This window comes from Eulemur rufifrons, chromosome 6 (genome assembly GCF_041146395.1).
Source record: "Eulemur rufifrons isolate Redbay chromosome 6, OSU_ERuf_1, whole genome shotgun sequence".
In the NCBI taxonomy this organism is placed as follows: Eukaryota; Metazoa; Chordata; class Mammalia; order Primates; family Lemuridae; genus Eulemur; species Eulemur rufifrons.
The window spans coordinates 51,842,568-51,868,759 of NC_090988.1; the positions used below are offsets into that span (position 1 = coordinate 51,842,568).

General features: G+C 46.6%; 1 protein-coding gene across 1 annotated transcript in view; it reads left to right on the forward strand.

The window, feature by feature from the left end:
• Positions 1–26,192, forward strand: part of MAP6 (microtubule associated protein 6) — a 77,104-nt gene that overhangs the window by 42,214 nt on the left and 8,698 nt on the right. The window contains exons 3-4 of the mRNA XM_069469234.1: positions 14,022–14,235; positions 16,214–16,410. Of these exons, the coding sequence (XP_069325335.1) occupies positions 14,022–14,235; positions 16,214–16,410 (411 nt within the window). The remainder of the gene's footprint in view (positions 1–14,021; positions 14,236–16,213; positions 16,411–26,192) is intronic.

Here is a 26,192-nt window from a genome sequence, read left to right on the forward strand (position 1 = left end):
ACGGCACTCACTCTAGCCTGGGCAACAGAGTGAGACTCTGTCTCAAAAAAAAAAAAAAAAAGAATTTGTAATACATGAAAAAATGCTTTCTTGTCCACTTATTACTAATATTTGTTGCATATATGAGTTAATGAATGAAGCATTTAATATTGCTATCCTTTGGTCTAGCAATGTTAAAGCCTTCATTCATTAATTCAGATATACAGCCAATAGCCATTGAGCACTCATGATGTACCAGATACTTTGCAGGGCCCTGGGCTACAGTGGCACCCCGCTGTGTTGGACCAGGCTACACTTTCCCCACATCTTTGCCAATACTAGGTACCATTATGCTTTTTCTACTCTGCCAGATGACATGAAAATAGTAATAATTCCCAATGGCTTAAAGATTTCAATGTGAATTAAATACATAAATGTGCAAAGAAGAAATTATGGATAAATATTTACATGATTGTGGATTAGGGAGGGACTTTTAGAGCTTAACCTCGGGAGCGCATGTGACAAAGGAAAAGATAGATTAGGCCACATATAAATTTAAAACTTATGTAGGGATATAAAGCAAAAGACAAACTGGGAAATGTAATCACAAAGAATTACTTTATTTTTATCTGAAATACAGAGAATTCTTACAAATTAATAAGAAAAAGAGAAATGGACAGCTAACTGTAATTGTTATATGTCACTCTTACAATGAAAAAAATAAAGACAGGGATGTTTATTCATTTGTTCAGCAACACTGATTAAATTTGTGTTGAAATGTGCCAACTTCCGAACCAGGCACCAGGGTCACAGAGATGGGTCAAATGCCACCTCTGCCTTCCTGGGCCCCACAGAGGGGCTTGGAAACAATACGAAGGAACACAACATGAGAAATCAGACAAAGAAGCTGGTACAAAGAAGGCCCAGGGCATCAAAGGAGACAGAGATCACCTCCTTGCAGAGGGAGGGGGTGTCAGGAAAGGGGACATTCCAGCTGGATTTTTAAAGAGCTTTACTGAGGTTTAATTTACATAACATAAAACGAGCTGCTTTTAAGTGTATATTTTGATGAAATTTAGTAAATTTGTATATTGGTGCAACCATCCCTGCAAGATAGTTTTAGAATCCTCCCTCTTACTCCCAGGCCTAGACAACCACTGGTCTTGTTTCTGTTTCTACAGTTTGCCTTTTCTAGAAATTTTATATAAATGAAATCATACAATATGTAGTATTTTCTGTTAGCCTTCTTTCATTTAGCATGATGTTTTAAGATTCATCCATATTGGCTCATTTCTTTTTATTAGATAGTATTCCATTATATGAATATACCCATTTTGTTTATTCACTCATTAGTTGATGGACATTTGGGTTGTTTTCAGCTTTTTAGCTACCATGAATAATGCTATTATTAACATTCATGTACAAGTTGTTTATAGATGTATGTTTTCATTTCTCTTTGGTACTTAGGAGTAGAATTGCTAGGTTATATGTTAAGTGTATGGTTAACTTAAAAAATTTTTTTTTCCGCAAAGTGGCTGTACCATTTTACATACCCATCGGCAATGTATGAGAGATCTAGTTGTTCCACATCTTTGGCAACGTTTTGTATTGTCACTGTTTCTCATTTTAGCCATTTTAGTAGATACGGCGTGGTATGTTACTGTGGTTTTATTTGTATTTTCCTAATTACTAATAGTGTTGAGCATCTTTTCATGTGTTTATTTGCCATTATATATCTTCTTTGGTAAAGTGTCTAGTAATATTTTTCCCATTTTTAAATTGGGTTGTTTGTCTTCTTGTTATGGAATTTTAAGAGATCTTTATATATTAGGGATATAAATCCTTTATCAGACATATGTTTTGCAAATATTTTCTCTTGGACTATGACTTATCTTTTCATTGTCTTAATGATATCTTTTGAAGAGTAAAAGTGTTTAATTTTGATTAATTTGAATTTATCATTTTTTTCCTTTTGCTATTTTTGGGTTGTATGTCATATCTAAGAAATCTGTGCCTACCCCAAGGTCACAAAGATTTTCTCATATGTTTTCTTCTAGACGTTTTATGGTTTTAAGGTTTCCACTTAGATCTATAGTTCGTTTTAATTAATTTTTGTGTCTGGTGTAAAGTAATAGCTGAGATTCATTTTCTTTTCATATGGATATCTATAAAATCCATATCATGGATTTTTAAAAATTTTTATTTTCCCATTTTCTATTATTAGTATATAGACATATAATTGATTTTTGTATATTAATCTAGCATCCAGCAATCTTGCTAAACTCAGTCATTTGTTCTAGTAGCTTTTCTTTAAATTCTGAAGATTTTCTAGATGCAAGGTCATATTATATGCAAATAAAGACAGTTTTGCTGCTTCGTTGCTAATCTGTATGCGTTTCATTTCTTTTCTTGCTTATTGTACTGGCTATGGCAGCCAGTACAATGTTGAATAGAAGTGATGAGAGTGGACATCCTTGCTTTGTTCCTGATCTTGGGGGAAAGCATTCAGTCTTTCACCACTGAGCATCATGTTGATTGTAAGGTAACAATTAGCCTCTATTAGATATGTCCTCTATTAAGTTGAGGAAATTCCTTTCTATTCCTAGTTCCATGAGATTTCTTTTTATCATGAGAAGATATAAGCTTTTGTCACATGGTTTTTCTGTGACTATTAAGATGATCATATGGTGTCTGTTCTTTTCATTCTGTTTCTATAGTATCTTATGTTAATTGATTTGGAATGTTAACTAACTTTGTACTCCTGAGATAAACCTCACTCGGTCATGTTGTTTAAATCTTTTTATATGTCATTAGATTTGCTTTGCTAACATTTTAAGAGTCCTCATATCTGTGTTCATGAGAAATATTGATCTGTAATTATCTTTTCTTTTGATGTCTTTGACTGGCTTGGTATCGGGGTATCAGGATAATACTGGCCTCTTAAAATCAGTTGTTCAGTGTTCCCTCTTCCTCTCATTTCTAAAAGAGGTTGTTAGGATTGGAATTTATTTTTTCCATAATGTTTGACCAGTGAAGCTATCTGGGGCTGAACTTTTTTTGTGAAGATTTTAAATTACTAATTCAATTTATTTACTTGATATAGATTTTTTCAGATTTTCTATTTTTTCTTGGGCCAGTTTTTGTAACTTTCATCTTTCTAAGAATTTGCCCATTTCATCTATATTGTCAAATTTATTGACATAAAGTTATTTGTAGTATTTGCTTATAATTGAACTATATTTTAACGAGTAAATTAGCTTCTCAAGAAGTCATAAAATGATGTTATTTTAGTACCAACTTTACTTGTTTAAAAAACATGAGTACTTTCTATACACACACACACACACACACACACACACACACAAAATAAAAAAGAGTAAGGAAACTTAGATTTATTGGGTACTTCACTAGATGTACCATACTGTGTCCTTGGTGCTTTTTGTAGATCATCTTACAGGGGTGTACCCCGTGAAGGAGACAGCACTCTCTCCCTCCTTTCAGAGCACTCCCTCACCATTCGTATTTCCTATCCATCCTTCTGCAAGGGTGGACACAGATCACTGGGGACCTGACTAAGCAGAAGAGCGTAGCCTTCCCTCCTCCATCTCAACTGGATAATCCTGTGGTCTGTGGCATTCCTGATGCCACTTCAGCATTCCTGGGACTGACAAACCCAGACAGTGATGGGGACATGATATGGGGGGTGATTTTCTTGTAACCTTATGATCTTTCATCTATCTCTTATTAGTTTCTATTTGAGGTATATTTGTTAGAGCACTAGTCTTAACCACCACACTCCCCCACTCTTATCCCCCACTTCTGACAACTGTAGGTTTCTTATTTTGAACCCTTTTCTTCCTGCAGTTCCTAGTAAGTACTGCAACCTACATTAATTTCTGTAGAATTGAACTGACAGTTTTAATTTTTAACTATCCATTGTCATGATTCTGTACATGTTGGGCATATGGGCTTTCTTTGTGTGAGACACTCTTTCCCAGGTACATGGGGGCTTAGGAGCTGCGTGCCACCTGTGACTAAACTTTGATGGCAGCTACATGCAGAATAAGCCATTTACCTAATGCGGAGACCCAAGCCTTGACACCTGTCATTGCCAGCTGTTACCCATATCAGATCTTTCTATGTAAGAGAGAGGGAGGATTCTTTTCCATTAATTTTCTATAATATTAGATTAGCTTCAAACTTTTCTTTATATATTGACTTTTTTTTTGTCCAAGTATGTGCTTTCCTCATTTTAGAAAACCATCATACAGGGTGTGCATGTGCTTATTGGGTATTAATGAAGAAGAATGATCCTAAATGATCAGAATACTGACATTTTCTACATGATACTTTTTTCTCCCTTTCACACAAAAGAAAGAGATGCATGTAAGTGTAAACCCATGCATAGACCTTAAAGCTCCTCCCTTGACCTAGTCATTTCTGGCCAGGAGGAAGCAATCTTCCACTACCCTTTAAAAGGACAGAAAAGGCTCTCTAAGCCACTTGCAGTAGGCTCAGGGATGTTTTTTCTTTTCAATCTACAGATTCTATTCCTCAACCACAACCTGACAATAGCTTGGCAACTGGCAGCATTCACTGACTGCCTCCATCGGAGTTCATGAAGGAGACTGCTTCCCTTCTTTAAGAACAGTGTAATAACAAATGTAGACAAGATTTTTGAACAGAGATTTAATATGTTTCCATGACAACATAAATTATCTATGAAAGTCTGTAGGAAGATTTAAGACCATTAATACTTAAAAGCACTGTGTTCTTCCTTCATAAAGCAGCTGAAGAATGTTGAAAAATTTTTTTGTGAAGAGGATAGGTTGAAAGAATTTTATTTCCTAAGGATTTAGACACATGATAAATCATAAGTAAAAATTTAGACACATAAATAAAATTTTTTCCCTTATGGAATTTTTATATGATCATAGTTGACCATAATCCATTATTCTAAGTCTCCATTTTTGTCAAGAAGTGATTTGTACCAATTAATGTATGTGTATATTCTTCACAGCCGTAAAACTTGTTCCTTGCATAATTCTGTTTCCTTCCTTCTTATAAATGTCAGTGTTTTTCAAATTAGAAAAGAAAGCATGGCCTCCAGTCTGTTCTTTTACAACTCTTTCTTTCCCAGGCCAAACCATCTCCCCCTGCTCCTGCTGCCTCCCCTTCTCCCTCCCCTCCTCCTCCTTATGGGACCCAGGCTTCTTCAGTGTTTGACGTTTGCCTGTTCTCAGTCTTCCCTCTATAATTGCTCTTTCAGTATCTTCTCTGAATCACTGCATGCAAATGTGCTTAAGTGGGACCAGGCCTAAAAAAGGGAACATCTGTTTATAGTGGATACTCAGTATTGGAGATTCTCTTAATCAGATATTCATTGAATGCTACTTTGTTGGAGTCTAACTTGAAATGCACTCAGAAATAAGCTCAGCGCTGGAAGCTGCTGCCTGAATTTTTCCCGCTCTGGACACCATAATGTTGACTGCAGTGGTCAGAAATATAACAATAGCTATCACAGAGGTTTGATTATCTGTGTAATTGTTTATATCTCCCCACCTGACAACAGGGTCTCTGGCAGCAGGAGCTGCGTCTGCCTGTTCACATTGGATTTCTGGCTCCACGCCTGGAATAGAAAATATACAATGATTTTTCTTGAATAAACAGCTCTATAATGAAAACCAAATACATTTATTATACAGATATCCACCATTGGCTTTATAATTGTGATATGAATGTCCAGGTCCTCTTGAACTAAAGAACTGCTTTACATTATTTCTCATTTAACCCCTACATCATTCCTGTGAGTAGGCCTCGTGCAAATCCTTTACAAATAAGTTCACCAATGTTCAGAGCAGGTGAGATCTGACCTTCAGGTTACAGCTGGGATACAGCCCAGGAGTATCTTATTCCAGAACCCATTCTCTTTCTAGGAACCCACCATCTCTGTTCCAGTCCAGGCTCTATGCTTTTTCTCACCTTTTTTTTTTTTTTTTTTCTTTATTGAGACAGGATCTCACTCTGTCACCCTGGCTACACTGCAGTGGCGTCATCATAGCTCACAGCAACCTCAAACTCCTGAGGCTCAAGCAATCCTCCTGCCTGAGCATCCCGAGTACCTGGGACTACAGGCATGTGCCACCACACCCGGCTAGTTTTTCTATTTTTAGTAGAGACAGGGGTCTAACTCTTGCTCAGGCTGGTCTTGAATTCCTGACCTCAAGCAATCCTCCCGCCTCGGCCTCCCAAAGTGCTAGGATTACCGGCGTGAGCCACCGCACTGGCCCTCACCCTGTTTAACCTCTGTCTGACCTTCCCTGAGCTGCACATGTGTTATGTGCTCTGGGACATCATTTTCTCCTGTGATGGCCTATGTTTCTTGGTTTCTGTTTATGACCTGGCCCCAAGGCAAGTGCATCTTTATCAGCCTGGCTGCATAGGAGGCTGTGCTCCCTTCTAACGAAGGCTACAGACTGTTCACCTTTGCTTTCTATGCCCAGAGCATGACCTCTCTCCATTACCTTCATGCTGCAGCTCTGCTGGGAACTTGAATTTCTGTGCTCTGCTCACACTGGTGTTTTCTGCCTTGCTGAGCAAGAGTGTTTTAAACCCTTTTTGATGGGAAGGGAAATTTCTGATTGGGGTTTGTATTAGAATCTGTTGCTATGTAAAGAGTACTCCAAAATTTAGCAGCTTGAAACAATAATTATTATCTCGTATAGTTTATGAGGCTCAGAGATCCAGGAATAGCTTAGCTTGGTGGTTCTATTAATAGCTCAGGGTCTCTCATGAAGTCATGTGAAGGATTTCCTGGGCCTAGGATCCACTTCTAAGATTGCTCACCCCACAGCTTTTAGGAGGAGGCCTCAGTTCCTCCCCCATAGGCCTCTCCACAGAGGCTCCTTGAGTGTCCCCATGACATGGCAGCTTGTGGCCCCCAGAGAGAGTGATCCTAGAGGGAGAACAAGGAGGAGGCTGCAATGCCTTTAATGGCCCACTCTCGGAAGTTACATACTGTCACTTCCACTATATCCTGCTTGTTAGAAGGGAGGGACCAAATCCAACCACATTCAAGAGAAGGGAATTAAGTTCCACCTAAGGTAGGAGGGGTATCTAAGAATTTGTGAACGTATTGTGGAAAGTGATATGGGTGCCATGAGGTGCTGTGTTACAATTCTGTATGTCCCCTCCCTGGGGGGGGGGAGCTGCACTCCACACACCTGTCCTAGACACAGTGAGGGTTATATGGATGCGAAAGGACAGTCCTTATTCTCAGCGATTGCAGGGTCTGGCAGGGAAGAAAATTACCCCCATAGATAGGCTGCTGTAAGGCCGAGCACAGTGAGTACTGCAGAGAGAGAAGGACGTGCTGATTCAGCTGGGGAGCTGGGAGGCTCCCTAGAGGGGAGAGCACTTGCCTGGGGAGGGAGGTCGAGTAGTATTTCAGTAGTTGGAGGTGTGGAAAAAAAGAATGTGCCAGGCATCGGAGCAGCATGAGCAAAACCTCAGTGGTAGAAAAGCGCAGTGTGTGTTTGGGGAAGGACAGCATGGGCCGGTGTTGTCACCAGCAAAATGTGAAAGTGCCAACTGCAAAGGGTTGTGGTGAGGACTACCTAAGATAATGCATTGAAAGAGCTCCATACAGTGCCTGGCACACAGGAAATGCTTCCTAAATGAGTGATGAAGATAAAGAAATAAGGCTGAAAAGGTAACTTTGGGCCCAGTCACGGGGCCCTGCATGTCATCCTGAGGAATCACAGCATGTGGGAACTGGGAGGACTGGCCTTTGGACTCATTTCTGTAGGAAACTGGAAAGTGTTGGAGTGTTTTAGTTGGGAAGCAGCTGCTCACAGCTGGCGTGGGGGAAGATTTATCCTGTGCTTGTGCCAGACAAATCAGAAGTAAGGAGATGGGATCGGGATTCTGATGGGGGGATTCTGATGGCGTGGTCCAGGGAGGGAGGTAGTGAGGCCCCAGGTGAGGCAGGACAGAGAGACTGGACAGGAGGGGTTGAAGGTAGAGTGTTTGTTGACTCCTTTGAAAACTTGGCCTGGTCTGCAAGATCCCAAAGTCCTGCTTTATCAGCTGCTCTGAATGTGACTATGCAGCTGTTCAAAGGTTCTGGGGGAGCAACCCCAAAAACTCTTGCCCACCAACTCTCTGTGAGATGGCTCAAACTGGGCTTGGCTCTGCCATTCCTTGGTAGGGCATTGGAGTTCGGCCCAGCCTTCTCCCCATAGATTTTCCCAGCACAAATGAGGCTTAAGGAGTCCTTTAAACTCAGATTGAAATATATCGATTGAGCCCACTTGGCTGCGGTTTGCCCACCCACTGGGGGACGTCATAGTCCCAGACCCTCCTCTGTTCCCACAGGGGTGGTGTAGGAGATAAGTCAGGCATCGAGTCTCAATAGCAGGTTTCACCAGTGGATCTGTTGTGAGTGGACAGTGGGCCTTTGGTCATGCAGTTGGAGGTCATCCTGTCCCTGTGACTTACACACTTCATGACACAAGAGAAGCTGTGACATGCGGAACATCTCTGGGAGGGCTGGCAGCCTGCAGATGTGGGCCCCCTCAGTGTGCCCAGAGCTTCACTGTGGTGCACACCCAGACTGGCTGAGGGGAAGTGCCTTCTTGTGACTGCTGCCACAAGCCAAAGTGGCCATGAGCTCGAGGGACCCCAAGGAAGCTTGGGTTACACATCCACCCCAAGTGTGAGATGGTGGGAGGGGCAGGGCTTTGGAGTCAGGCATTTCTTTGCCACCTACGAGCAGCTAGCAGCGAGTACCTGCCCCATGTGGGGCAGGGAAGGAGGGCCCAGCAGGAGGTGGCATGAGCTGAGCAGAAGTGAAATCAGATAATAGCTACTTGCGTTAACCGCCCACCGAATTCCAAGCCCTTAAATCCTGTGAAGAATGTAAGGAAGATACGGGGCGTGGCCCTGAGTGGCAGCCTGAGCGTGGGAAGAGCGCTGGCGGGACCACTGGGGATTGGGGTCCTAGTGCAGCTCCACCCCGAACCTGAGGTCTGATCTAGGATACCCCTTTGCAGCCATGCAAATGAGACTGGACTCAAAAGTAAAATTCTGTGATGAAGTTTCAATTAAGCATTGTATCCCTTAAGAGAGACAAAATGGACTCATGAAAGAACCGAAGAACAGCATGAAACTGCACAGTGGCCGCAAAGTTGGCCAGTACAATAAAACGGCCAGGAACCAAGAGATGGGAGAGTTTGGGCTGAGTAACCCAGGAGAGGTTCCTGGAAGAGGAGAGCCCTTAAAGAATATTTAAAGGTGGGGCAGTCTGATAGGAGGAGGGCTCCATCAGTGGAGAACAGTGCTGCCTTGCTAGAAACTTTCCGTGTCTCCCAGGACTACCACATGCATGCAAAGCTGGCATTCCAGGCTCTGTACAGCCTGGCCTCAGCTCCTACCCAGCCTGCTCACCTTGCATACCTCTCCAAGACCCCACCCTCTTGCACCCTGAGCCCCTACCCCGACCAGTTCACCTGCTGTCTGAACCTGCCACCCAGACTCAGACTGGCGCCTGGGTTCCCTTCCTCCACTTCTCTGTCTACATCCTTCAGTGCTCCTTTCCCCAGACCTCACCCCTATGAGAATTAAACATTCTTTTCCCTCTTTCCCTCTGAACTTGGTCCCATTTTATTCATTCTGTCTTTTCTTAGGATCACACGTGGTCATCTCCCGACTCACAAGACTGTAGACACCTCACCCATGGCTTATGTACCGCTGTGGGCCACATGCCAAGTGAACGAGTGAATGAATGAATAATCAAGCAGAAATGTGGTTGCACAGGAAGGGGAGATCATGTTACAGCGGACCATGTTCCCCTGGCAGAAGGCACTGGGCATGACTGACCCATACTGCTCTCAGTCAAGCATCTCGGGGTCATCTGGTCCAGTGTGTGTCATATAACCCCTCCACAGCATTGCAGACAGCAGGCTGGACCCCTGCACTAGCACCTCCCGAGAGGGCAGGCGGAGCACGCTGCAGCTTTAGCACATAGCTGAAGTGCAGTGGGGAGGATGTGGGCTGTGGGGCCTGACTGCCCTGAGCTCAGATCCCAACTGCCCTGTTTGCCAGCTGTGTGGCCTTATGCAAACCACTTACCCTCTCTGAGCCTTGGTTACCTCCTTTACAAAAGAGATACAATACTACCTCCTTCTCAAAGTTGTTGTAAGGGTTATAGAGAATATACAGAAACAAAAACGAAAAAAGCCAAAAAAAAAAAAAAAAAAAAAAAAACCTCCTCCAGCTTATACAAGGCAACTAATGAATGATAGCTAATTTTATTTTTATGACATGATAGTTGTTGCATGTGACTGTAGGAGGTTTTATGGAGAGTTCAAAGAAAGTTCTAAGAGACGGACTTTGGGCTTAAACCTAAATCTATCATGATTACAGTGAACCTACTACGGAACTCATTAGTAAGGTCTCATATGAAGATGATGTACCAGAGTTGTTCAAGATCAGGGGTTAGCAAACTACCCTCAGGGACACATCCCACGGATGATGCTTGTAAGTGAGACACTTCCCAGCCTACAGGGCCACTGCAGAGATGCAGAAGGCTGCAGAGTCTGGCCTGCAAAAGATGACCCAGAAAGAGTGCTTAGGGACAGTGTATACCTATCTCAGTCCTAATTCTGGAAACAGGCAAGGGTAGGACAGAGAATCCAGGTTTCTGCCATCATATGTGTGGGAGCCCAGCTGTTACTGGTTTGGCACTGGGAGACCCAGGCCCACGTATTAGGAGCCCACCTGACCGGCAGGGCGTTGGTCCTGAAGGGTAGGAGGAAGGAGGGAGGGCCTGGAGCCTTTGGCAGGTAGTGGTGGCCAGAGCCCCACGTGTACCCTGGGCCAGCCCTAGGCCTGTGTGTGGAGCCAAAATGGCTCAGAAGTCAGGTCAGGAAATCTGACTGAACCTAGAGAAGGTGGAGAAGGGAGGAGGAGAGGTGAGGAAAGACCCAAAAGCAGCCTTGCTGCCGGGGTGCAGGGGATGCCAGCAACAGGATCAGGAGGGTCTCAACCCTCGTCCTAAATCCTATTATCCCCCCAGGCTCCCCATCTCAGTGGGTGGCACCACCAGCCAAAGTCCTGGAGTCCCCCCAGCTCTCCTGGCCCTTGCCTCCCACAGCTCATGAGCTTTAAGTCCTGCCCATTCTCCCTCTCGAGCCAGTGCCCTCTTCTCCACCCCCACTGGTTTCCCCCGCCTCACTGCACAGTCTCCTGCCTGGCCTCCCGCTTCCACTCTCCCCTTCTGTCTACCATTTACACCAACATTCTCTTCTCCAAAACTAATCTGGCCTCACTCACGCTTGGCTTGGAATCATTTGGCAACTCCTCGTTAGAGTGCAGACCATCCCCTCAGCGTGGCTGGCAGGTCCTCCATGGTCTGTCTAGCCTCTTGTGCCCTTCGCCGCTAAACATGAACCCAGCCTCCTGAACTGCCTGCCGGTCCCACAGGGGCCCTGCCACCTCTGACCCTCTGTATGTGTTACTCAATCTGCCTTGAACCCACTCCCCACTTGCTGGCCAACTCTCTGTCAGCCTCTTTGACTGCACTCCAGAAACCCTGCCCCCCCGCAACTCCTGGGCTGGGATAGGGGCTCCTCCTCTGTGCTCCCCACTGTCCCATCCTTCATGGCTTTCACCATCTTGTCCTGCAGTAACCTCAGGTCCCTCTGCCTCCCACAGCCTGTGCTCAGGGCCTATTCTTATGCACTTGGGCTCCGCAGTGCTCAGCAGACCACAGGCACTCAGGAAATGTTTTGTGAATGAATGAATGAATGGGTAAAGATGAACAGTGAGAAAATCCAGGAAGAGAAGACAATTTGGTGGGGGAGACAAAACGATTTGGGTCTAGGGACATTGAGTCTGAATTGTTGGTACGTGGCTTAGTCCATCTTCTGTTGCTTTTAACAAAATACCTGAAATTGGGTAATTTGTAAGAAACAAAATGTATTTATTAGAGTTCTGGAGGCTGGGAAGTCCAAGGTAGAGGGGCCACATCTGGCGAGGGCCTTCCTATTGCTGGGGACCCTCTGCAGAGTCCGGAGACAGTGCTGGCATCACATGGCGAGGGGGCTGAGTGTGCGAACTCAGGTCTCTCGTCCTCTTCTTATAGAGCTTCCAGTCCCACTCCTGGGATAACCCATTATTCCATTAAACCTGTAATTGATTAATCATCAATGGATTAATCCATTCATAAGGGCACAGCCCTCATGACCCAATCACCTCTAAAGGCCCCACTTCAATACTGCCACAGTGGGGATTAAGTTTCAGCATGAGTTTCAGAGGAGATGGACACTTAAACCGTAGCAGAGGGACATCTGGGTGGAGACCCAGGCTGCCTGGAAAGGGGGGGTTGAAGCTTAGAGGAAGGTCTCTGAAGAGATAGTGGTCTCTCCCTTCACATAGGAGCCCACTCCCCTACAGAAATCCAGAGAGCAGGAGGTCGAATGGCCAATAAGTGGCTCAGTGTTACCAAAGCAGCCTCATCAACTAAGGGAGCCTCAGAGCTAGAAGGACATTATAAAGGCCTTGTCTAGCAATTCCTTTGTTTTAAAAATGAGGAAACTGAGGCTCAGAGCAGGAGAGGCCTGATCCACAGCTCGTTGAGGCGGTGCTAGAGCCAGAACCCTCGCATCTCCCTCATCCTGTTCACAGCAGTCCTCTCCGAGCCCTGAAGGAGGCCTTGTCAGTGTGGGTGGAAGGGGCCTTGGAAGGACCTGACCCCGCAGATACTCATCCACTAGCTCCTCTTTCCCCACAACACAGCTTCCCATGGCTCCAGATGAGAGCAGGCCACAGAGCTTATGCACTGAATGTCATGCGCTTGACAAACAGGATGGACCCCTGTGGCCTCCGTCAGCAGCTACATTTATTTTACCCTGTTTTGAGTGTCGTTGGCCATCAGCCCTATGACGGATCAGAAACAGCTGATGAGAAACACAGAGAGGGATTGCTGAGGACAAGAAAACTGACATGTTGACTCAAAAAAGCAGGAGATGAGGATCATTCAGGGTAAGGACCCATAGCCATTCACACCAAAGCACGAGAAGACTCTCCTGGTCAGGCGCACACATGCCTATAATCCTAGCACTCTCGAGGATGGCTTGAGGTCAGGAGTTCGAGACCAGCCTGAGCAAGAGTGAGACCCTGTTTCTACAAAAATTAGCTGGGCGTAGTGGCACGCACCTGTAAGTCCCAGCTACTCGGGAGGCTGAGGGAGGAGAATTGCTTGAGCCCTGGAGTTTGAGGTTGCTGTGAGCTATGACGCCACAGCACTCTAGTTGGAGCAACAGAGGAGACTCTGTCTCAAAAAAAAAAAAAAAAAAGACTCTCCTACACATACATATCCCAACACGAGTCCTGATTGTGGTAACCAAATTATATTCAGCACATTTTGCTTACTTAAGATCTGCAAACATTTAGACAAGATATTCATCTAAAGTGATTAAGATTGTTAAAGTTCTAGCACTGTAAGAAACAAGCTCTCTGCTATTTAAAGGAAGGAATTATGTTTAAGGATTTTGGACAAGAAAAGTTCTTCATTATGAAAAAGTGGGGAAAGGAATTGGCATTTGTTGATAGGCCACAGTATATCAGGCAGTGAGTGTGCCTAATATATTATCTTATTTAATTTTACAACTCTTTAACCTTACACATAGCAGACTTTCAACATCTGCTGAACTCATGAATGACTGAATGGGTTGGGTATTTTCAGCCTCATTTTAGAGAGTGGGAAAAGATTAGAGTTGCCTGCCCACGATCACACGGCGTGGAGCCGGGAGCCTGAGCTCTTTCTCCAAGCCACTGCTGCTATGGCCACAACTTGGGTCAACTTTGCAAGAAGGAAAACTTGCACTTTCCATGATGAAAGAGAAGCTAACCCTCCCGCCACCCTTCAGTCAGTGCCACAAGCGCTGATTGTGAGCCTGCTGTGTTTGCGGGCCTGTGTTAGGAGCACTGTTTCCAAGCATATGATGTTTCATATCACTTATGCTTTCTTTGACTGACAGGAATGAATTCAAAGCATGGACGGACATCAAGCCTGTGAAACCAATAAAAGCCAAGCCCCAGTACAAGCCCCCAGACGATAAGATGGTTCACGAGACCAGCTATAGCGCCCAGTTCAAAGGGGAGGCCAACAAGCCAACAGCAGCTGACAATAAGGTCACTGACCGCAGAAGAATACGCAGCCTCTACAGCGAACCTTTCAAGGAACCCCCAAAGGTGAGACAGACCTTGTGGGAACCCATCAGCACCGCAGCAGAGCATGGGGGTGGGCTGCTGCCAGCTCTGGCCCAGCCCCCAGGGCTCCTTTAAAACATCCCTGGGTTCCTCTTTAGCACACTGAGACCCAGGGGCCATTCCCTTTGTTAAATGCAAAGGTAATGTTAAAAGGGAGCATTACCTAAATAAAAACAGCTTAAAGGCTGGCAGAGTTCCAGAGAACTAGCTTCTGATTTTGAGAAATCCAGAAAAAGAGTGGCAGAAAATCTCACCTGAGCCCTAAATCCTCTTGTCTTAACATAGCTGTACTTCTGTCCCCAAGGCCCGCCCAGTATTGCGGGCACCCTTGCCCAGTCCCACCCAGCCCCGCCCCAGCCACTGGACCCTTTCTTCCCTCCCCAGTCCTTGAAGAGTGCCTGCCCTCTCTCATCTTCCAGGATAAACACCATCCACCAGCTGTTGCATCAGCTGCAAGATACGCTCCCAGTAATTTGTTACTAAAATAAGCAGTGTGTGAAAGTGGACTCAGGGATTTTCCTGTAATCACACTATCCTGCCTTACTTGCATCACGGTATGAGTTCACGAGCGGGAGAAGCATGTTGGAGCTATAGCTAGAGAAGCCGGAGTCATACACGCCAAGCAGCCCAGCTTATTCTCTGATGTCAGACCCATGGAACTGTGTGCATTCCCTCTCTCCTATGATGATAGCAGAAAATGTCTGAGAATCTAAACAGCTCTGCAACCTAATTAGCCTCTTCTCTGCTTTTGTCCTCAACTCTTTTGCACTTGACTGGAGTTTCCTGTTTGGCCCAGGGCCAGTTGATGGGTAAGGTAACTAACCGACCCAGTTTGCCTGAGACTCTTCCAGTTTTAGCACTGCAAGTTCCATGTTCCAGGAAACCTCTCAGTTCCAGGCAAACCAGGATGGTTGGTTACCTTATTACAGATCAGGGGTGATTGAAAACCACTGGCCTTCAGTGAGTGAACGAGCCAGCCTACGAGGGCCAGCATCAGCTCTGTCTATTCACAGATGAGGGGCCCGGGACATTGGGATGAGGGGTTGGCATTGGACAAAGGAAGGTTTAGGGAAGGAAGGAGGGACTAGTGAGGAAATCAGATCTAGACATGGACAGGGGGCGTGTTGAGGGTTCATGCCCAGTGGCTACAGAGTTCTCTGAGAAAGGGAGGGTGAGGCCATCTCCTCAGGATGAGGGGGCAGAGCTGGAGGGGAGAGCTTGGGGAGAGTGGAGTGGGTTTGGAACAGCTGCCCTGGGGAAACGGCCAGGGAGCCAGCCAGAGAGGAACGGAGGGCCTAGCTGAGCTGGAGATCTCTGGCACACCATCCTAGAGACAGAAACAAGGAAAGACCAGCTGGGGCTGTAGTAAGAAACCAGCCCAGAATCTCTGCATCTTACATCAACAGAGGTTTACTTATTAATCCACGTCCACCATGGGTCGGCCGCTGCTCTACTCCTCGATGCCTCTTCCATCTGGGGCTCGGGGTGGTGGAGAAGCCTCTCTCTGTGGCAGAGGAAAAGAGAGCAGGGGGAAGCACAGACTGACTCTGGAATCTTCTGCCTGGAGGTGACCCGTGTCCCATCTTACATTTCACTGACTACAGCAAATCATATGCCTTTGCCCGAGCTGAACAAGGTGATGAGGTCTAGACTTCCCACAGGCGGGGGCATCGGACATTGCAGAATAGCGACAGAGCCCACTGCCTGGGGGCTCCAGGGGAAGGACTGGCCGGGCAGGGGGACCAGTGTGGCCAGTGAACGTTGCCAACGTGACTGACCAGGGAGTTCAGACAGAAGCAGCCAAATGCCGCAGTGTCACTGCAAGTACTTTAACACTGTGCTCCAGCAGTGCCAAACTCCCATTACCGTTATTTTTCATTAATAATGTCTCCTCTCTAAATTCTCTCTCCCGCTCCCTTCTGTGTTTCTGTATTTGCGGTCTGTCTGTCTCTCCATGCAGGTGGAGAAACCTAGTGTTCAGAGTTCCAAACCAAAAAAGACCTCAGCGAGCCATAAGCCTCCGAGGAAGGCCAAAGACAAGCAGGCGGTGTCGGGCAAGGCCGACAAGAAAAAGAGCGCAGAGGGCCCCAGTGCCAGCAAACCCGATGACAAGGAGCAAAGCAAAGAGATGAACAATAAACTGGCTGAGGCGAAAGAGTAAATTTCACTGCACTTTCCTTTTACTCTTCTCTCTCTCTCTCTCTCTTTTTTTTTTAACCAACAAACAAAAAAAGGCCACAAAATTAATTAGAGGCTTCTCATCTGCCTTGGTCCTGAGTGTTCCAGGAGCTCTTTGGTTTGGTTTTTTTAACGGAGGAATCCTGCTTCAAAGACCGAGTCGCATGCCTCCTCCTGAGGGTGGCCCAGGCACCCAGGCCACCAGCCCCGGGAACACCAGGCAGCTCTGCCCGCTGGCTGTGCCCTCCCCTGTCGGCGAGACTGCATGCTGACAAGGAAGGCAGGCTGGTCCCAGCGGGAGGCTGAGCTGGCTGGGGAGCAAGTCTCCTGGCAGTGCTTGGAAGTGCCTGCAGGCTCTCCTCCTATTCCTCCCCAAGGCCTGTGTCCCTGGTCGATTTTGAACTTTAGGTAAATGTGTTCTTTTCCAAAATTCAGAAAATTATCATGTGCTAGAGAAGCTCAGCTTGGGCCGCAGCAGTTGACAGAATTTGTGGAAATATTAAAAACAAAAAAACAACCTTGGCCTTAATGTCAGCAAAATGGAGTTGTGTCTGTTAAGTAATCTTTTCATAGACTCTTCTGCTAGGAATGTGTGCGTGTGTTTAGTTTCCTGTCAGTCGGCTGTGCCGAGTAATAGACATGCCGCTGATAACTAAATTAGGCCAGGGGTGGTAAAAGGGTTTGGTGTTTTAGGTGTTGCAGATGTCATAGGAAGATCACAAAGATGAGGAGATGTTCCTCTGTTTACTGCCTATCCAGTGCTGCTGATTTTGCAGATCGACTGGTTACAGGTGACTGAGCAAGACTGTTGAAGGTGTAGGGATAGTGTATTTAGGATGTGGCATTCCGTTTCTGAGAAACCCAAGGGGCACATAGACGTAGTGGCAAGTGTGGCGATGTTTGCTGTCCCTTCCTGCACTGTCACTGCTCTGCTCCTCAGAGAGGACAGGGGTGCTGAGGGCAGGTCAGGGGATTTTCTGTGACTTAGCTGCAGACTAGGAGGGTGCCCTGCTAAGTGATTGGCAAGCGTCTTTGACCTCATTAATGCATAAAAGCAGCTCTCAGTGTATCCTGTGTCGCGTGTCTATGTGGCCAAAGCCCCCAGGGGTGGCAAGTGCCACCTTAGCTATGCTAAATTGTGTTGTAGGAGTTAGTGGGGGAGTTGTTGTGAAAAGACCCCCAGTGCTTGTGAGGGAACCCAAAATATCTACCGGAAAAATTATATTTGCAAATGTAGATGTGTATATTGCTCAGCACACTTTATTTCTTCTGTCCTTAAAGTCCTTATTGTCCCCAGCATTCTGAAATTGCTGGGCTGCCAGACAGCACCAAGCCTCTGCTCAGGCAGGCTTTTCTTTTGTAATGAAAGTGGGAAAGAGGGCAGGTCTCACAATTCCTGGCCTCAAAAGTCCCTTTAGACCCTTCCGGTTTGGAGGAAGCGGAGCCTCCACAAGCTCTCTCTTATTCTGACCGTTCAGGCAGCAAAGTCTCCATTTACACCATTTGGTGTGTCACCGTGGGCTGATTGAGAAGTCTTTTGCCAATTAATTCAGCACATGCTACAGGGGCCATAATTATTAACAGAACAGGAGGACTAGAAACGAAGTGCTTGGTCAGGCCCACTGCGACCTTCCTTTCTTTCTCAGGGTATGAAGCTGTGAGGGAGGAGAAGTACGGAAGAAGACAGGAAATGCTAGCCAGCCTCAGTGTTTATGAATCACAACTTTTGAACGCCTATCTGGAAATGACTAGAGTAGATCTCAGTACTGATTCCCGCTACTTGCTAGCTAATGTTAACATTTACCAGAGAACCCTGTCGACATGATCTTAACTGTATCCAGAGAATTTGCCAATGTCTGTCCATTTTCTCAGGATTTGGCATTAGTCAGACGTGTTGATGTTAGCCACAATTTGGATTTCTGCATAGAATAACCATATATTTTTTGCAGATCAAGTAAATCAGTTTACAGTGCACAAAGGATCATTCATTCAGCATTCACGTGATGAGTGCTGTGTGCCAGGCACTGTGCTAGACTTGGTGGGCAGTATAAGTAAATCTGTCTCCATAGCCACGCAACCAGAAGGATGTACCTGACTTGACCCCTGTGGCTGAGTCAAGCTGGTGTTGCCCAAATCGTCGTTTGCCTGCCGTAAGGTCCCACGGGCTTTTCCTCCCACCTTGCAGGCCCAGGGACTAGATTTCCTACCCTGCCCTGCCTGTGGCTTTTGATGACCTATATAATGTTTCTTTCAACCTGCCAGCATCCCTTCTTTTTAACACACCCACTGAGAAAACCCCGTTTGTGGTTCACTTTGACTCTTGAATGTGTCACTTCATTGACAAGAAACTTCCTTTGATTTCTACTGTTTACAAATGAAACTCAGCCAGTCTCGTTCTGTATCCTTAACATACTGAATGAAACTGATTTTGGTTCCACAAGCAGTGTTTTGATGTTGCCTTTCTGAAGGTGGCCAAGCTTCCAATACCTGTCCTGCCCGTTTCCGTATATTTTCCTGTGGCTTCCCCGTACTCCCTTGGCGGGAGAGCTGGGGCTGAAGCTTTCCCGCGGTTGCCTCTGCCTGCAAAAGTAGCCCCTAAAGCTGTGCGTTGGCTTCCCTCAGCTCTGTTCTCTGTCCTCACTCCCCTTCAGTCCACATGGCTTTGCCTGTCCAAGGCAGACAGGAAGTGTCTAATTATGATTTTGTGGCCTGGGTTTTGTTGCATACCACAGATTGTCTATGTAACCTGTAGCGCACACCTCTCTTGGTGCTATTTCATTCCTGCTGTTAGAGAATGACAAAACTATTCCTGTATAGCCAATTGATTGTGACGTGCTTGTGGTCTGTGCTTGCTCAGAAAAACAAACAAACAAACAATTTTTCCAATTATAAATAAATGCTAAACACAAACACCACTTTCTTGATCTTATTTCCTTGGTGAGGCCCAGCTGAGTAGGTGAAGGAACCAACCTTTGCCATTTGAGCCACTCTCCACAAGATGAGCTGTGCCTTGCAGTTTTCCTGGGGTCTCCGTAATGCAGCTTGACTCTTTTAGATTGCCTCTCAGATACTAATTGCAAGCAGTCAGAGCTAAGTGTTGGGAAAGGCGAAGATGGACCAAGAGACGCACTGGCCAACAAGGTAGTGTAACGTTTTGATCCCGTGTTGCTGGGAAGAGTGACCGCCTGCACTCAGCACCGCCTTGCCACGCTGGGAGGCTGGGCTCTGGCTCTCTGTCCCTTCCTGTCTGCTGGCAGGACTGTTGGTTCTGGCTTTTTCCCCTCCCAAGGGATGGCAGAGGTGCCTTCACTTGCTTGTTTAATCTGTGGTCATTTTGGAAGTTCCACCCTCGGGGGGCTGGTTCACTGTGCGGGTTATGGGGATGCCAGTCGTGTGTGTGCCTAACATGGGTGCCGAAACAGCCGTAAGAGAGGCCCAAACAAGGTGACAACAGACCTTGTTGGGAATGCAGATGCAGGATAGGTTTCTTGCCGCTGGGGGTGGGGAATCACAGACGGCGTCATGGCAGAGGGAGCTGTGGAGAGTGGCAGGGCTGTGCAGGTGAGGGGCGGCCTGCAGCAGGGGAGCGAATCCAGGCCTGGGAAAGTGTGGGAACTGGGTGGGACCTGAGAGCTGGGGCCAAGTTTGCCCACTTTGTTATCCTTCTGGTAAAGTGGGAAACGAGATCTTATACTCTTCATTTGTCCAACATATGTTGATTGAAAACCTATTATGTGCCAGGCACTATGCTGGGCACTAGAGAAACCAGGATGCCTGAGACCCCGCCTCTGATCACAGTGGGGCGTGAAGGAGGAGTCCATTCTAGCTGGTTCCGTGGATCAGGGAGGACTTCAGCGGATGGGTAGGTGTTGCCCGGGTGAACAGAGCTGAGGGTGGCCGAGGCATGCCAGCCAGAGGGATCTACCCGAGCAAAGGTGTGGGAGGGGTGAAATACCGGGTGAGCTCAGGTTCCTGGAGGTAGTTCTCTCGGGGAGGGTCAAGGCAAAGGCTGGAGAGTGGCAGAGCTCGGTGGTGGAGAGGGCTGGTGCCCCGTGACTGGGCGGTTGCTAAGGGGCCTCCATCCCACATGCCCAGACTGCGCCCGCACCCTGCATGCGCCCTCACCATGCTGCTCTCCCTCGCCAGGCGTCGGGCACACTGCAGATCCTCTCTTGCTCTAAGCTAGGAGCCCTAGGGTGGGACTATTATTGCTGGCCCTGATTTCTCAGGGTTTATTGGGGGTGGGAAAGCAGTGGTAGGAATCGATTAAGATTCATATAAATAAAAAACCACTAAGTATTTGTTTTCCAAATGAATAGATAATATCCCACCCACCTGTCTACTTTCATATGGGGCAGAAAACGAAACAAACGCATAAAAGTATATTATTCACTCTCTTTTGATCAGTTAAGGGAGAGAGACAAAACAGGGATTGGAAGAGGCGGTAAGAAAGGAGAGAAATACAGAGGTAGAAACAGAGCCACAAAGAGAAAAGTCACAGAAAACACACATATGAAGACATGGAGAATAAACCAAGGGAATGAGCAGAGGTAGGACACACTCAGGCCCAGAGAGAGGGCAGGGATTGGGGGCCTTGCTGGCTCCATCTGTGCTGCCCACCTGGTCAGGCTCGCACAGAGGCCCACGCGCCTGCGGTTCCTGCTGTGACTGCTGCTGCCCAGAGCCCGGGGGGCAACTCCGTGACCCACTCACACTGCCTCCCTCACACAGCCATCGACATGAAAACCAGCCTTCTCTTTTTAAAATGGGCTGTTGTTGCTAAATTAGTTATAAAAGTATTTTCTTTCTTCCTTAAAGTCTGTGTGTTCTTAATGAAATTCTTTCCTCTTTTTTTTTTTTTTTTTTTCCGCACTAGGGTTTAAAAATTTATAACCTGCTTCTCATAGATTTGGGGCGTGTCGAGGCCCATCTCACAAGGGCTGTAGACTCCTTTAGCATGTCACGGTGGTTCCAGGTCCTTTTACTGCTAATATGTCCTAAAGCAGTTCACATGTTCAGGACCACAGGCACAAAAAGTTTCTTTTAGGATGTAGCCTGTGGACCGTCTCTGTTAAAGCAAGGCTCCACCCCAGCCCCACTTGGGGACAGCGTCTGGGGCCGCTGAGGCCACTGAGACAGGAGAGGCAGCTGTCTCGAGTAAATGGAATCAACTCTGCCTCAGACTCCACCCTTGCAGAACCAGGCATGTGGTGAAACCCCCCATCCCATTGCCAGCTGATGCATATGTCCTCATAACACCTAGACCGTCCTAGAATACCTGTAACAACAGGGAGAACTAGAATCCCCATCATTACATGTTTTATTATTTACCGTGTGAACTGTTAACATTGGCAGCGTACTTAAGCATTTACACGGTTCATGGCTAGAAATCAGTGCTGCTGGGCAACCTGTGTATTTCATTAACCTCTTGGAGCCTTGGTGTCCTCTGAAAATGGGGACACAAATACCCACCTCAGAGGAGCAGAGTGAGGATGAAATGACATGACTGTCATAGGCAACCCATAGTAGACACTAAACACATCACTTTGGGCCCTTCCCCTCCCTGTATAGTACTTGAAAGATATGTGTTCACTTTCTTTCTGACAGATAGATATACAGTTAACTATGAGTAATCTATGAAGTTTATTGAGGCAAACACTCTTTTTTTTTTTTGAGACAGAGTCTCACTCTGTTGCCCAGGCTAGAGTGCCATGGCATCAGCCTAGCTCACAGCAACCTCAAACTCCTGGGCTCAAACGATCCTCCTGCCTCAGCCTCCCGAGTAGCTGGGACTACAGGCATGCACCACCATGCCCGGCTAATTTTTCTATATATATATATATATTTTAGCTGTCCATATAATTTCTTTCTATTTTTAGTAGAGACGGGATCTCGCTCTTGCTCAGGCTGGTCTTGAACTCCTGAGCTCAAACAATCCACCCGCCTCGGCCTCCCAGAGTGCTAGGATTATAGGTGTGAGCCACTGTGCCCAGCCGAGACAAACACTCTTAAGAAGATCACTTTTAAAAAATTCCAGCTATTGAATTACCTTGGGTCCTCGGATCTAAATAAGAATTTTCTTGCAATTTATAGATTGCTTACAAAGCATTTCTTTCTGTGTTGTTCCACTGAACCCTGCTAGGGTTGTGTGCGGGTGTTTGCCCCAGGTAACAGATGAGAAAGGGAAGCTCAAAGAGGAGGGCACCTGGCCAGCTTGGTCAGGCTGGGAAAACCGACGGAGGAGGCGCTAGAGCCCAGGCTCCTGCTCCACAGCCTGGACTGTCTCTCCCTGTCACCTGAAGGAGTCTGGGTGGCCTGAAATGAATCAGGTTTCAGACAAGTGAGACTCCTAAGGAAAACTAAACCCAAGCCTCACAGTGCCACACCCTGGCTGGGCCTTCGCAGATCCCCCAGCAGGCTCACCTAGTCCCCTGTTTATGTCTTGGGACCCAGACACCAATCCAGGGAAGATGAGAATGGCATCATGTCTTCACACAATTGGCACAAACATCTTGACTGTACTGACCAATCATCACAGCCAAATACATAGTTCTTCTCCTTCGAGGACTAGATTAACTGATTAGGTGTCTGAAATGTGTGGGCATTAAATTCAGAATGGTCCGACAGATTTTTCATTCATAAGGAATATACTTGGTACTGGCGATTCCGAGATCAATCAATTCAGTACCTGAGGCGTGGATCAGAGACCACCATTTTGTACATTTTACTTCTACCAGTAGAATTCAGCTTAAATTCTGTCCCTTGTCCTCATAGAAGTCGGGGGCTCAATCACTTGTTAACTTGATATTGTATATAACTATCTTAACAGATGGCTCCAGACCTCTTATCTGGGGCCAGGGGGGCTTCAGATGCTGTGACAAATTAGTTACCTCCACTGCTACTGGTTTAAGCTGCTAGAGGGATCTTTACTCTGCGAATCTGACCATGTCACACCCTGCTTTAAACCATCTCGGGCTCCTCGTGGCAGAAGCTTATTGTTCCCTCAGTGCACCATGCTGCTTCTCACCTCCATGCCTTTACCCACGCTGCCCCGCCTGCCCAGAATGCCCTTCTCCTGCTTCTCCACCTGGCTAACTCATCCTTCAAGACTCCTCAGGGGACAGCTCCAGGAAGCCCTTCCTGCACCTCCCAGGCTGGGTAAGAAGCTCCCTGTGTCTTCATGATGGAACTTGCCACGTGTACTGTGTCATCTGCTCATGTGTGTGTGTCCCCCACCAGTCTGTGCTCCCCCAGGGCAAGGCCCAGGTCCTTCTGTTCATCTTCATGGCCCTAGCTCCTGGCCTAACGCCTGACACAGAGAGTGTCTCCTAAAGTGTTTGTTGAATGAACAGTGAGTGAGTGAGTGAGTGATAATATTTACTGTCTGCCTCCACATTCACCGTGATTCCTCCTCCACAAGGCTTTATTCTGTCCAACAACTGTCCTTGCTCATGTGAAAGGGGTGGTTTTGAGAGACATCATGGCAACAGCAAAGAGAAGTCAATGGCTGGTTTTATAATGGCCAGCTCCTCTGTTCAGGCTAGCACATCTCTGTCCTTTTTTTCTAAATAGTCCTAACATCATAAATTCATGAGCTCTTGGTTACAGGGCAATCTAAAGAGGTTGGCTAATCCCACCCCTGCTCAGTGCAGAGCTCTTAATTCTAGCATAATAGAAAGGCATCCCCCACCCATGGCATGCCATAGGCACGTCTAATTCTAAGCGATAGGCCTGGTTCTAAATCCAAGCTCTACTATTTACTCGTCATGTGACTTTGGCTGAGTCTCTTAATTCCTTTAAGCTTCAAAGAGAATACAAGTATGCATCACTCTCCAAATGTATTTGGTTCCCAAATTCAAGAAGTAAGAGTTTGGCCAGCAAGGGATAGTGTGTTTTCCGAATGTTTCCTTCCAGAGTTTGGGATAGCTGATGGTAAGAGCTCTGATAGCAAGGGGTACCGCTTCTGATTCCCAGGACTGTTGTGACAGCCCAGTGGGGATGCATGCAAAAGTGCTCTGTAAACTGGAAAGGGGAGCGCCCTTGTCAGCAGTTCATTTCGTGGTGGTTTTGCTGACCACCACATCCCAGTTACTCGCCACCCTTGGCGCCCCAAACAGTGTAGCAGTGGAGCTACACGAGGTAAACCCATTCCCTCTGCCACACAATGGCCTGAGATTAAGGCCATCTGGACATGGCTCTTGCTGCCCTCCTCTCCTTCCCCAGCCCTTCTTCGGCCCCTCCTCCCTGAGCACACCCTATAAATCACCGGGTGCAGATTCCATTTCTGCAATTACACATTCATTTGAAGTGATTCCCTCTGGACACATGAAGCCATTTTGATTAATTGCTCAAGATCCTATCCTTTGCTTTAGATGGGGGCTGGGAGTGGACAAAAATTGATTTGCAAGTTCCCAGGAGCACAGACTTAGACAAGAACTGAGCCATTTTTGTCTGGCTGCCTTAATCCAGCACTTTACATTTCAAAAAGGGTCATTAGCAGGATTATCAGATTCCTGGCAGCCCACTGGGACAATCAACTGTGCCCTTGACTTCACCTTCCCGGTATTAAAACAACCAAGGATGCTTTTAAAAATATTTCTTATACAACTAGGAATTATTTAGTTCTTATCAGGTCAAATCTAGAAAGATATTTAACAATGGCAAAAATAAATAAGCATATAACCAGGCAGAAAAGCAAATCACCTAGCCACCTAGTGCGACTATTTTCCCTGCCTAGAAGCCCAGCATGATGAAGAAAGATCTGAACTAGGAGCCACCCCAGGTCTCTGGTTTGGCTTTTGTAACATGCAGAGTTGGCACAGCTTAGGGGAAGGGAATGAACATTTATTTGGCCTTTACACACTTGGTCTCGTTTAATCTTCACAATAAGATTAGAAAGTCTATAGGTATCATCTCCATTTATAGATAAAGAAATCAAAACTCAGTGATTGAGTAACAAAGTCACACGACTTGTACGGTGAGCCAGGATTTGAGCCCAGGTTTGGGTGACTCTAAAACCCACTCTTTGTCCAGTATTTGGAACCAGCTCTAGGGTTCCTTTTATAAAGACGTGCATTCTCCTGAAATAGCAGTCTCCTCAGTCTGTCCCTTGCTTGCACCGAAGGCATCAATGATTCTACATGCTCTGTCTATGGAAATGAGTCACAGGGAGGTCACAGATGCTGAGTTTGATCAGCACAATTCACTCTCCCCACCCCCTACCCAGAATTAAGCCTTGTGGTGGCAGTGTCTTTCCTCGCTGGTCTGAGCTGCTCTTTCTGTGGTGATGAGCCACATCTGGGTGGACTGTGTGGCCCTGGGCTGGTAGACCAATTGGCAGCCACACAGGTAGGGCTTACCGGGGTGAATGTAGATGATCACTCTCAGGCCAGGATGCCACCGTTTCCTCGGGCTGTTCTCTTTGCCAGAGCCTGCTGAATGCCGGGAGGTAGACCTTAGGGCATCCTTGTACAGTGGACACAGGAAAGGGTGAGGGAAAGGGGGGCTGGCCTAGGGGGCAACTCTCTCAGGAGATGCAGCTGGGAGCTCTGAGCTGGGACCCGCAGAAGGCACCGGCTCCGGCCAGAACCAGTCAGGGTCGTCTCAAGCTGAACCCAGTTCAGGTGTCTGCAGACAACTTTGGAGTCTCTGTATTTGAAGGCACACCCACGAGGGATAGTGTAGGTAGCAAGGAGCTCCTCAGTTAAGGTCCTGACATTGCCTTGGCCCCTTTCTGGAGGTGGAGGTGAGGACCATCCCCA